Genomic DNA, 13,875 nt, shown 5'->3' with positions numbered 1-13,875 from the left:
CTTGAAGGGGGCAGTGCCATCCCAATGTCTTCCCAAGAGGTCTGGGAAAGAAGTGGAATCACGCCGACTCAAGAGCTGTATGCGACCTGTCAAAACCAGGTAATGCATCTTCAAATCTGTTTCTACACATGGGTTTGAGGGTGAATCCGCATAGCAAACCTTAACACTTCCCACCCAGTGCCCTACATGCCCCAGGCTGAAAATGACGCATCTCTGAGAGCTGTCGGCTCTCTTGCCTTGCCCACGACTTTGCTCTTGCGTCCTGAACCAATCAACTAGATATCACTCTCCTCACCTAAAGGAGAGGATTTGTGCCTGAGATTCTCTGTCCCTAGTTTCTAATTTCTGTCCCTGCTCAGGAGAGGACATAGGCCCAAATCTCATTGATACTCCCAGCAAGCGTTGGTCCATTGAATCATACTGATTGAGCTTGTTTAGGACTCTAGAAAGCATGATTCGAATCCCAGCTTTGCCATGAAAACCCATTGGGTGACCTTGGGCAAGTCACACTCTCTCAGACTCAGAGGATGGCAATGGCAATTGCCCTCTGAAGAAACTTGCCAAGAACACCCCATGGTAGGGTCGCCTTGGGGGTCGCCATGAGTCAGAAATGACTTGAAGGCACACAACAACAAACTATTATTTCAGTGGGCCTGCTCCAGATGGGACTCCCAGTCAGAAGACTGTCCTGACCAGCAGTCTTGTCTCTCACATAGCTTGCACCCAAGCTGCAGTAACACCCGACTTCTGCAAATTAGAGACTCCTTTCTGGATAAAAATAATTTTTCTTGGAAGAGAGAAGACAGCTATAGGTTTTTCTTAACAGGGAACAGAGAAAGCACGGCTTGTTAAATTGAAGTGCTCAAATGGACTTGGCAATAGTGCAAGATGAGCATCTCTAGGGGAGGTGCAGGTAGTTGCCAGAGAAGGAATGAGCTCTTTTTCATGTGTGTAGGACAGTCTTCTTGCAGTTAATGCGTTGGGGCATTTTCAGATACGACATTAGAAGCACTTGTGAGATTGTTGTGTGGGCCAGTTTAAGACATCAGTTAAAATGTTAGCTCAAGGATGGGGAACCTGTGGCCCTCCAGATGTTTAGGTTTCCAGTTTTCCAAAAACGTCCGGACACCTTGGCCTATGATAAGGGATTATGGGAATTGCGATCTAAAACACCTAGGAGGCCAAGGGTTCCTTACCTCTACTCTAGCTATTGGCAGCTTTTGCCCAAATTATGAAAAAGCATGTTTTTAGACTTTATGAAGGAAACACAGTTTCTGCACATACAGTTGTTTTTCCTGCTGTAAATGGATCAGGCATAGATGTCGTGCAGTCTTCTTCAAACATCTGTGCGTACATCTTGGAAACTAGCTGGTCGAGGTTTCTCAAGCCTGAGCTCCCACTTAAGTGGTAAATCTCTCTGGGTTTTACCACTATCCTTTGGTGCACGTTTATGAACTGCTGATACTGCACTACTTCTGGTCCACATTTCATGCATTTGGTTATACCTCAAAACCTGTCTGAAGCAATAGGCCTCACCTTTTTTTATTTGGTTGACTTAGATCTCATATTTCTCCAAAAACTAGGAGTCTGAGTGACTCACAACAAGACCAAAAACACAAAAAGATGTAATGTTAAAACACAAATAGACAAAATGCATAATTTCAATACAACACAGCCTAGTAGCAACCACCAGGAAGACCCTCACCTAATGAATCTTTTCTTAGTGAACCAAATTTATGGGCGTTATTAAGGGGTACCAGGTACGCATGCTAAAGTTTGACAGTAAAAAAAAAAGCCAATAGGAAGAAAATCAACTCCTTTGAGATGTGGTGCTGGAGAAAAGTACTGAGAATAGCCAAGGAGACAAATAAATGGGTGTTTAGAACAGATCAAGACTGAACTCTCTGGAAGCCAAGATAACGAAAATGAGTCTGTCATACTTTGGCCGCATCATGGGGAAAAAATGAATCATTAGAAAAAACAAAGATGCTAGGAATGGTGGAGGGCAGTAGAAAAAGAAGTAGACTGCATGCTAGGTGGATAGACTCAAATCAGGGAGGCCATGGGCCTGAGACTGTTGAAGACAAGAGGTCTTGGAGAGGTCTCATCCACAAGGTCACCATGAGTCGCGGGTTGACTTCAGGGCAGCTAACAACAACAAGAACATTATGGGGAAATGTATTGCAAATTATTTGGTTGAATAGCATATTTTTATCACTGTAGAAAGGATACTGTTTGGATGTTGCTATAGAACATATTGATGTATACACAGCAGGTGAATTTGTGGTGTAAACTAGCTTTTGGTGTGTTGTGTGAAGGCAACCGTTCCAGTATCAGGTTAGAGAGCCAAAGCAATTGCTACCTCATTTTCATAAGCTCTGTGATAAAGCAGACTATAACAAACATAAGACCAACTACTAACACTGGAGTATACAGTCGGCCCTTCTTATACACGGATTTTTTTATACACGGATTCAAGCATACACGGTTTGAAAATATTCCAAAAAAGTATAAATTTACCTTGATGTTCCATTTTTTATTAGGGACACCATTTTGCTATGTCATTATATTTAATGGGACTTGAGCATACATGGATTTTGTTATACACGGGGGATCTTGGAACCAAACCCCAGCGTATAACAAGGGTCCACTGTAATTTCTAAACCAACTTAACCAATGTTTCCATCTCAACCACCACCCCTCCTCCAGCTGACTCTCTCTGGCCTTTTGGGGGGGAATTGCCACCCTTTGTTGACTCCCTTTTTAATATAGAATTCAGAAAACATAATTTTCAAATACTTTCAGCCTGATATTTTCTGCGGTGTTCTTCCTTGTTTTTTTCTTGAGTGACAGTGGAAATCAAACCACTTTTTTCAGCACCTTATTGGCATGGACAGGCAGAACACCAAAGAAGCTTTTTAGAGCTTCTGCACCTTTAATTAAAGCCTTTCTTATTACAGATTCTGGCATTTTTTGGCTGCTTGTGGGGTTTGGCATAGCCCTGATTCATGGGAACAGAGAGTAGAGACTAATGTGAGATAATTCAGGGATGCTGCTCAAGAGGCAATTAAGAAGCTATTCATTAGCAATTCCCCATTCCTGGTAAACAGTAACCACAGAACGGAGGTGGCAGACAGCCAGTTCTCCAAGTGCTTGGCAAGATACTTCTGTTAAAGACAGCAAGACACTACCATTAGAGTGACCAAACCAATCCTTTGGCTTCTCTACAGCCTCAGTGCAGTACCCCAGAAATACTTTTACACCAGTGGCCTGTGGATAGACCACAAGTCACCAGGACTGAGGGAGCTGAAGGGAGAAACATTTGGAGGGCATGAGATTGAAATGTACTGATCTAAAGGAAGATTTTAAAAAGAGAGAAAGGAAGGGGAACAGTATTAATGTGTGAAAGCAGTAAATCTGCTTATCAAAGATCAGTTTCCCAGGGTTCAAAACTCTCTCAGAGACAATTCCTTTTGTTATATGTGCAGCTGTGACCACTCTTGTATTAATATATGTAGTGTGCCATGAAGCCGTTGTCTTTGTTGATACCTCATTAATGGGTTACAATTCGTGAAGAGAATTTAGTCCAGCAGTTTCTCCTTCTAGTTTGCCTTTGCAATTTCCTTGTTCAAGGACTGCAGTCTGTAAATCCCTTGCTGTATGTCCAGGAAGGTTTAAATGTTCTGCAACTGAATTTTGGGTATTGCCATTTCTAATGTCAGATTTGTGCCCAGTAACCCTCTTGCGTAGAGACTGTACTGTTTCTTGAGTGTAAAAGGGCATTGCTGGCATGGGATGGAATTTATTGCATTGGAGGAAGAGCAAGTAAATGTACCTTTGATGTTGTTAGTGATGTTATTGCCCCCTATAATATTGTTCCCAGAGTAGATGTGGGGACAAACTTAGCATCTGGGTTTGTGGCAGGGTCTTGTCTTTGTATAACCATCTATGTTACGTATCTTGCTGTAAGCAAGTAGTTTAAGATTTGGAAGCTGCCCATTAACCCTTCCTCCCAGAGTTTGTGAGAGGGCTGTGTTATTATCCAGAATTCATTGTCGTTCGTTGATGATGTATTTGAGTGGTCTCTGCTGGGGGCTGTGGCTGACCACTTGGGACATTGTGTCATTTTGTGTTTTTGAACTGTCTTGTAGTAGATGGTTTCTGAATAGTAATCTTGGCTTGTTGATCGTTTCTTCATCTCCATAGGTGGGCATTGTAATTTTAGAAATGTCTGTTTTAAATCCAAGAATTTTGAGTCTGTCTTGTAGGTCTGAGCAGATGCAGTTGTACCAGAGGGCTCCCCCTTTGCCTGTTGTATAATAATGTTAGGATTGTTTCTGAGACTGTGGATGGCATCTCATTCCATATGGCTGAAACTGTGTAATGAATTGTGTCTCTTGCTGATTATCTCAGTTTGGCCACAAAAACTAAAATGTTCTGTGTCAAGATCCAGTTCCATATCCCAGCTTTCTGGAGGGGTCCACATATAGTTCTTCTTTTGTAGTGCTTAGGGATGTGGTGGCTTAGTGGTTAAGATGCCAATTCTGATGGCTGGAAGATTGGAAGGTTAGGAGTTCGAGGCCCAAGTGCCACATGATGTTGTGACCTCGCATCACTAGTCCCAGCTTCTGCCAATCTAGCAGTTCGAAATCATGCAAAAGCAAGTAGATAAATAAGTATCACTTTGGTGGGAAGGTAACAGTATTTGGTGCAGTCATGCTGGCCACATGACTACTAGAGCAGCCCTCGGACAACAATGGCTCTTTGGTTTAGCAACAGAGATGAGCACCACCCCCTACTGTTGGTTATGACCAGACATTCATAAGGGACTACCTTTACCTCTGCCTTTTTGTAGCACTTGAAAATATATTCTTGTGTATTGGAGTGATGACCATTGCCATGTGGTGTAGACTGATATGATGCTTGTGAGCAGTTGACTTGGCTAGTGTCACTTTCCCTGAAACATTCGTTGAGTCTTAGACAGCAGAAGAAAGCCTTCAGGTCAAGCTTTTTTCGGACTATGTAGCCATGTTCTAGAAGAGTTTATTCCTGACATTTCCCCAGCATCTGTGGCTGGCATCTTCAGAGATGCTACATGGCCACATAGCCTGAAAAACCCACAAAAAACCTCTGGATTACCTTGTGCAAGTCACACACTCCCAAGCTCAGAGGAAGGCAAAGGCAACTCCCTTCTGAACATATCTTGCCAAGAAAACCCTGTGATAAGATCGCCTTTGGGTCGACATAAGTTGAAAATGACTTGAAGGCACACAACAACATCTCATGAGAACTGTATAAACCACAAAGACGCATGGGAATATGGTATCCATTTTGAACCTTTGGATAACAGAAATTTGGAACTTGGAAAAATTACTTTTAAAGACTATAACTCCCACAGTCCACTTGCCATCATAGCAATTAGTCAAGGTGTCTATAGGTAGCAAGGAGTTTTAGTCCCAAAAAGGAACTTTTCTGAGCTCTGGACAAAATATTGTTTGCCCAGTTTTGCAAAATGCCATACATGGGGAACCTTAACTTTGTTAAACCTTTGTTGTACCTTTGGATTTGACAGTTGTTTGTTCTGATGCTAGCAGTACTTTGTTCTATATTTCTTATATTTTTCTTCTTGTATATTTGAGCTTATTTCCCCATTATGCTGCTGAGTTTTATACATGAACAGGCCTACAACAAAGGATTATTCTGGGTTGCCCTATCTAATCCTCTGTTTGGATCTCTCTCTCTCTCTCTCAATCCCAATCCCAATTCCATGTGGAGTATTGTGTGAGCTGTGTAAACTCTGCAAACTGAACAAACTCACATCACTTTTCTTTATTAGGTCACCCTCAAAGGTTCATAAATGTGTGCAAGCTTTTAAGATTTTGAACTTTGTCCATCAGGGAAACTGTTATGAAAAGCAGTTGTGGTTAGAGAAAAAAAACAAAGCCATGTTGTTCTGAGATGGTGTGATGAAAGCTTTGCAGACTTTCAGATAGGTCTCATCATCAGGTAATGCAATGGTGTTAGGTTTCACTGTATAGCTGCTTTTGCTTTTTGTATCATTTGGAGTATAATGAATTTAGTCATTCACTGGTGGAACTCTATAGGAGAGGAAGAAGAGTTTATGCCACCTATAAACCAAGATGTCATAGGCCAAGAGGTTTGTGCCTTTGAATCACTGTGTAAAGCTACCCAATTTGGCTTCTGTTTACCTAATCCAACATCTGAAATTATTTCCAGTCAAGAAGGTGTAAAAAAATGTCTAGTTGATCTGTTTTCCACTATCAAGGAGGCCTGTGAAAATTTCACAGGATGAAAACAATTCTCAGTTTACAGTGGTTTATTTATTTGTTTATTTTTTTAAATTAAAAAAAAAATAGCTTTTCTGCTTGTCCTGCTCACAGGGAGCCAAGTAGCTTATCGCCTGGTGAGCTCAGAGTCTGAAGACCCTCTGCATCTCAAGAAAACAAGACAACAAGCAGCCCAGAAGCCAAGTATTCCTTGCCCAGGCCTTTTGTTGTAACCTTTTGCCTAATGGAAAGATCTAAGACAGTGCTCCCCAGGCTGATCTCTTTTGAGAGACCAGCAGTTACAGGTATTTTTTCGCCAGTGTGCTAGGGACCAGCACCATATCTGTGTCCATTGGCTATAACTGTTTCTTTCTTTCCCAGAGAACCAGCAACTAATGGCTCAGGGAGAAGCACTGGTCAAATGACCACTACTTTGAGCAGCACTGATTCAGGTTGCATCTACACTGCAGAATTAATGCAGTTGGACACTGCTTGAACAGCCATGACTCAGTGTTGTGGAATTCTGGGATTTATAGTTTTGTGAGCTATTTAGCCTTCCCAGTCAGAGAGCTCTGGTGCCATAACAAACTTCAAATCCCAGAATTCCATAGGATGGAGCCAAGTAGTGTCAAACTACATTAATTCTACAGTATGGCCTTAGACATGATACAGGCTTCCACATATTTTTGTGCCATTTTGGTTGACCTAATAAAGCTATTACCACAATATGGATTTTGGAATTTGTCTTCCAGTCAACATGCCTATTTTTTGTCTGTTTTTTCTTATCAATCAGTTCTTTGCTTTCTCTTTTTGTTTTTACAATGTTGCATCATTTATTCTGATAGCTATGGAAAGAACCAGAAACTGTTCAGGATGAGGACCCCTTTCACCCGCTTGCAGGAGTCTTATTTACCACAGATTCCTGTACACATCTTCTTAGATGCAAGTCCTATTACTTCCAGGCACATTAAACAGTTGTTGCATCTTTTGCTATTCTCTTCAATTCTGAGAACTGGAAAAACATTGCTCACAAATGACAAAGCATACCTTGCAGCTATTAAGAGCTAGAAATTTGCACTTGAAAATAAAAAGAATAAAAAGAAAATACAGAAGGTGAGATATTCAAAAGCTGATTTTTGTGCCCAAGAATCTATGCTTTTCCCTCACTTCTCCAGAATTATGTTTTAAATACTCACCTACAGATACAACCTACTCTTTGCAGTTCTGCTGGGATACAACAATGTTTTAGTTCAGTCCTGCTTGTGAAAATGTGATGTTATGATGCTTTGTCAGAGTATTTTCTTCCACTGAAACCTCGCTTTCCATCTTAGTTGTCATGCTTTAAATAGCCTCTGAATTTAGGAGCTGGAGTCTCATGTTAACCTCTCCCTGATAGTCTGACTGGAGGCTTGGATTGGAATATCATCATTATTCAATACCACTGTCATAAAACAGTGCCTCTTGTAATATTACTCACTAGTGAACATACTCAGCTTCATACTACTCTAACATAGTGCTTATTTTGGTACACCAAAACCTTCAAGCAACATTGTGCAATTGTCAGATTTGTACTCTTTGTTCATACCATTTGTGAGGGAAGCTATGGCGTGCCCTTGGCCTTCCCCTGAATCCCCAATAGAAGGGGGTCATCTGTAGCCCTTAGTTTGCTAACTAGAAGCTCCTCAGCGGTGTTAATTTTTCTCTACAGAATCTTCTCTTACTTTGATACATCAAAGCAGGATTCAAGCAAACCTGCATCTGACTCACCTTCTCTAAATAAAGCCATGGCTGCTCACACCCCTAGTCACATCTCCTGTTTTCTCCACAGCAGAGGGTCATCTGTAGCACTTAGTGTGATAAACTAAGGCTTTTGGACATGTAAAGATTTTACAGAAATGTTTTTAAACAGAATCTTTTCTTAGTTTTAAAGCAAAATTATGCAGCTGTCACAGCTGACATGGTCGGAGTGAAGCCGTAGCTGTTAGCATTCCTAGGAATAGCCTCTGCCATAGTTCATTACTACAACCCTCTGAGCAGTGAGTCTCCCTACTTAATTAAAGTGAGTGGGCTGTCCTTCAGGAAGATATCAGTATTATAACTCTGTTCAGTGAACTACCTCTCATTGGCTTGAAAGTGTATTAGCTGCAAGCCTTTGCACTGGTTCCACAGGTCTGCCACCTAGTGACTGAAAACGTGACTGCATGATTCAAACAAATGTACATGTTTCTGTTAATAAAAAATAATTAATCTGTTGTTAAAAAATGGGGGGGGGGAACCCTGCAAATGCACATTCCTAATGTTTCCTTAGTAGGCATACTAGGTTTCAGATGTCAGAATCATAGAATTCTAGAGTTGGAGGAGACCACAAGGACCATCCAGTCCAACCTCTTGCCATGAAGGAATACATTGGGACCTTCATATCCATGGGGCATCCATTCCCCTTCCACGGATACCAAAAGCCGCAGATGCTCAAGTCTCTGTGTCCCCAAGGGCTGTTCCTAATGGTGGTGTGGCCATGTGCACATGCCACCATTGGGGACATTGCATCCACGGATGCTGAAATCATGGATGGTAAGATACCAAGGTCTTACTATATACAATCAAAAACATCTCAATACATGGCCATCCAGGCTCTGTTTAAAAATATTTAAAGAAGGAGACTCCACCACTATCCAAGGCAACATGTTTCCAATGCTGAACAGCTCTTACAATTGGGAGGTTCTCCCTAATGTTTAGGTGAAATCTCTTTTCCTGTAGCTTGAATCCATTACTCCGTCTCCTATTCCCTGGAGCAGCAGAAAGCAAGCTTGCTCCATCCTTATTGTGACATCCCTTCAAATATTTAAACAGGGCTGTCATCTCACCCCTTAACTTTCTGTTCTCCAGGCTAAACATGCTGAGCTTTTTAAGCTGCTCCTATATAGGACATGGTTTCCAGACTTTGGATTCATGGTCTTGAAGCTTTGGCTGTAATAGTAAATATCCTGTTTTATAATGATGAATTATTCAAGCTTGACGATACCAAAGCCTAACCATACTGTACTCTGTAGATCAGCTGAGCATCTGTTTTAGTCACATCGTGTTCCTGTAGGTCAGCTGATCCTTATGGCTCTATCACAGCTTATAGCAAATAGCCAATGTTTCCTGATATGAGGCTGCTGTAACTTGTTGCATGGAAGGTAAAAGAGCAGAGTATCAAAATACAGCTTCCATTCTGTAAGGGACCAGCAATTGGAATCTGAGGGACAGATTTTGCCAGATGCATTCTGCCATGCACTGTGCATTGGCTTGTGAGTAAAGAACAGTAAGAAAGATAATGTGACATTCATATCATGCCTTTTATGTGACATGCTTAATACCTTCTGTTATCTCATTAATCCTTACAGTAACCCTATTAAGATGAACTCACTAAGTGCGCTTAGGTGAGCCACTTTCCTTCAGCCTTTGCCCTACATCTTCACGAGGAGGATAATAAATGTGAGAATGTGGACTACTTTAATTGTTTGTTGTTGCTGTTTGTTTATTTAGCTATTTGTACAGTGTCATCAACACCCATAGTGCCTTATAGAAGATAAACGGAAATGTCGGTACCCAAATGGGGCTTACAATCTAAATTTTAACACAGGGAAGACAAAACCAGGCAAGGGAGCAGAAATGGAGGAGGGAATAAATAGGAAAGCAATAAACAATTGTATCAGTCGCCTGTGCTTAGGATAAGCATGCTTCATGTGGATAATACTGATATTTCTGTAGTGGGGATGGAGGCTACAGAGAAAGCAAGTTCAGATTGTTAGGAATTATTCCTTTAAAATATTAATATACTGCCTATCTAGCAGTGTCCTGAGAGTTGTTAAAAAAAAGTATAAAAGCAGAAAAAGCACAAGTTTTACAGTAAAAAGCAATCAATCAGGTGTCCAGATGCTGAAACAGTACACTGTTAAAAGCAGTAAAACCTAACAATAAAAACAAAAATAGACTAGGAAGGGTCCATGAAATTTTACTTCGTATCATTTCCCAGGGACTTTGTATTCATTTTTAGTAACAAAAGAGAGTCTTGATGGCTTTATCAAGATAATGTATTATTTAAAATATTATATAAAGTATTTAAAATATTCATGTCTAGAGGAAGGAGTTAAAAAAACCAAAAGCAGGAACCTATTTCAGCTGCCAACCTCAGGTGGGAGCAACTATCCTTTCTGGTCTCATGACTGAATTGATGCTAGTAGATTCAAGATTGTATCTTGATAGCTCCATCTGAGCAGAAGCTCTCACCCACCTTCACCTGCAGGATCAGTGACAATCTTTCTGAATTGCTTTGTCAGATGAAATTTTGCAGCCTGGGAAGGAAGAGGAAGAAGGGGCCTTGAAACCATGATCTATTCTGATAGTCTTCATAGTCTGAATCAAAGTGAAGCTGATAGAATAATCTTAATCTTAGCAGTGGAGGAGGCATTCAGCTGGCTGGGTGGGCAGTTGCAGCTACGAGATCATGGTATCAGGAAAGGATATCCAACCACCTTACCAACATCCAGCCGACATGTCAGCCTCCCTGTTTTTGCCATGTGGCTTCTTAAGCAATAGTGACACCTACTTTCACAAGGAGGTCTGAGATTTCTCCTTACAAAAGGGTGGAAAATGTAAAGTTGCTCCTGCGGCCAGGAATCTCTTACTCCACTGGTTTTAATCCAGAACAGGTCTGTTCGGGTTTTTTGAATTTCCCTAAATACTCACAGGTCTCTTCCTCTCATAAATTTCTCACTGGCTACAAGTTTGGGCCACAGCACATTACAAGCTTTTGGTCCTGGTATTTAAGGCTCTGCACTTTAACATCCCCCAGTATCTGGCAGCTCAGCCAGCATGTACTATCTAGGAATGTAATATCTACAGACAAAGGGTTGCTGGCAGTTCCACTAGTGCGTATGGCTCTGTCATGTCTGTGAGCCTTTCAGGATCTGGCTCCACATTTGAGGAACAGTCTTCCTTTATACCTCAAGCTGGAGGAAGATCTTACTTGCTTTTGTAAAGCGTCGAAGACCTCCTCTTCGATGTACCCGATTAAGTTGCTGAGTGTGTCTAAGGAGGCCAAGATGGGTAACGACTGATGAGGATTTTGTTTTTAGTATATTAGAAAATTATTTTAGTATTTTAGCACTTTATAGTGTTGCATTTTATCCTTTGTTTTTCATTACTGATATATGTCTGATGTTCGGCCCTTTGGTGAAAAGGCGTTATAAAGCATTATTAATCTCACAAGTGTTGTGCCAACCTTGACTAAATGCCTTCATGTCAAGGCAGGTTTTGGTGGTCCTAGAAGTGGTGTTGATTATTCCTGCTACTCTGGCAGCAATTTTTTTTTTTGTAAAGTAATCAATTTTACTAATGATACTTCAGTTTGTAAAGATATATATTTTTTAATTTGGCTATGACCTGTATTATGGAGCTTGCTTTTAAATGAACTGAATCTCTACAAAAGGAGACTACAAAGCTTTCAAGAGATAAATCAAATATCCCTTTGGCCTGAAATGATTATATCTGATTCTCGCCCACTCATGGTAACTTCTGATATTTTCATCTGCTTTAGTTTATCCTCATTCATACTTGTTTTTCTACCTTCATTGTTTTGTGCTGGGTGAAGGTTGACAGAAGCATTAAACAAAAAGCACATCCACAGAGCTAGGATTTAAGAGACTGAGTCCAAGTTTTAGCACATCACAAAGATTTCCAGTTTATCCTGGTTGTCCAGTGGTCAGTAATGTGAGTGATGCTTTCCTTGCTTGACCAACGCAGGCTTTACAGTAGGGCTGGGGAACGTGTGGCCTTCCAGAAATTGTTGGATTCCAGATCCCATCAGTCCTATTTAGCAAGGCCAAAAGCAAGAGATGCTAGGAGTTACCCAGCATCACTTGAAGGTCTGTAGCTTACTCACACCTTCTTTATAGTCTAGTATGTGATTTAGATTCACACATACCACCTTGATATATCACAGTTGCCCATCTGTTTTCACAGACTTGAAGTCTGTGGTCTTGATTATTCATGGAGGGGTGACCCCCATAGGCTAAAATGGGGTGTGCCTGTTGCGCATGCACAGGGCCACATGCAGAAGTGCACGGCCATTCAAACCAATGGAGCCTGAATATATGCAAGTTTCCGTTTTCACAAGGGGTTCCGGAACGGATCCCCCACGAAAACAGAGGGGCGACTGTATTGCTAGTTATTCCCAAAAGGTGCAGTCTTGTAGACCAAGTCTACAAAAGCTTACACTACAACTTCCTTTGCACAGTTAGTCATAAAGATCTGACAACTTCCCTTTGCCTACTGATATCATTATTATTATTGTTATATTTATTTATAACCTGCCTTTCTCCCTGTTTGGGACTCAAGGCAGTTTATTGTAGTCAAAACAAACAGTTACAGACTAACAGAATACAAAATTGAAATCAGTAAAACAAATAAAAACAATAACAAATAAAAGTCCAGCATAGTATACATGCCTTAAATTTTGTTTTCCCTTGAGGGTGCTTGGAGACTCAGAACAGTTGCTAACTAAATCAGATGTAATGATGGAAACAAGTGAAACCTTTAAATGATGGAGACAACTTCTGGATTAATTTCTTCGGTAAAGTATTCACAAGATTCTCAGATAAAAAGACTTACATGAGCCAGAGCTGGCATGAGACATTTTGCTGCCTGAGACAAAAGACAAAGTGCTTTGTCCCCCCAGAAGCTGATTAAACTGGGAGCTGTATTCCTCCAAATCGCAGGATTGGACCAGATATAAACTGGAGTGTGGCGTTCAGCCTTTAAGAGAGATTTGATGGACCTCAAGTCTGTAGAAACCAGTCCTTTTCTGGTCATTAAGCCTTCCTCTCCTGCCTCTGTATTCTCCTCCTCGCATCCCAGACAATTGATTTTATGCTTCTGCAGTGGTGCCTGAAATAAACCCTTCATATTTTTAGAGGCAAACATGCCTTTCTTGCAGGAAAGGTGAAGGGGCTGCATTAGTCATCCAGAAGAACTTGCAGGGCTGCTATTGCCTGTGTGTGTGTATTTGCCCCCAAACATCCTCTAGGTATAGGGGGCAATCTTACCTATGCACTCCCTCCCATGGGCAGAAATTGCCTGAAGGGGGCAAAACATGGTGGAAATGTCCCCCCAGCCCCCAAAAGACATTTTGAAGCATTTTTTAAAAAAGAAATTGCACATTTCTTTTGACTCCTGGGGACCTGGATGACTCCAGACATGGTGGAAATCCTATCCACAACCTGTAGATGTCATTTTGTGTTTTTTAGATCAAAATTTGGGGCATTTGGGGCTAGACTGGGGGGGGGGGATCCACAAAAATGGCCGTGGGCACCAGGTGCACTGCAAACTTTATTTTGCCTATCCTTGCTTTACTGTTTCCTTGTTTCTGAGAGGAAAATGTCGATGCTGAAAGTATGTTCTAGGAGAAAATTGTAGTGAGATCAAATTCAGATTAATCATCCTGCCTAAGCTTTTTCCTTGCATTATAGGGCACCCTGTAATTGCTTTGGAGGATGTCTGGGATGGTGAAGAGGTCTTAGCTCAGATAGCTTTGGTTTGAGTGGGG

The 13,875-nt window shown here is 41.2% G+C and overlaps 1 protein-coding gene across 3 annotated transcripts in view; it reads left to right on the top strand.

Moving 5' to 3' along the window:
- LOC149322952 (uncharacterized) overlaps window positions 1-13,875 on the top strand; it is a 52,112-nt gene that overhangs the window by 2,069 nt on the left and 36,168 nt on the right. For all 3 annotated transcript variants that reach the window (XR_016272313.1, XM_089485266.1, XM_089485260.1), the window contains exon 1: window positions 1-99. This exon is cut by the window's left edge. Coding sequence is in view for 2 of the 3 variants with exons in the window: in XM_089485266.1 (XP_089341392.1) it covers window positions 1-99 (99 nt within the window). In the remaining variant the exon portion in view is untranslated. The remainder of the gene's footprint in view (window positions 100-13,875) is intronic.

The sequence above is a fragment of the Sceloporus occidentalis genome, unplaced genomic scaffold, assembly GCF_023333645.1.
Source record: "Sceloporus occidentalis isolate IW3139 unplaced genomic scaffold, rSceOcc1.0.p SCAF_1, whole genome shotgun sequence".
In the NCBI taxonomy this organism is placed as follows: domain Eukaryota; kingdom Metazoa; phylum Chordata; class Lepidosauria; order Squamata; family Phrynosomatidae; genus Sceloporus; species Sceloporus occidentalis.
The sequence above is the reverse complement of the archived record's forward strand: the minus strand, read 5'-3'. Positions and strand labels throughout refer to the sequence as shown.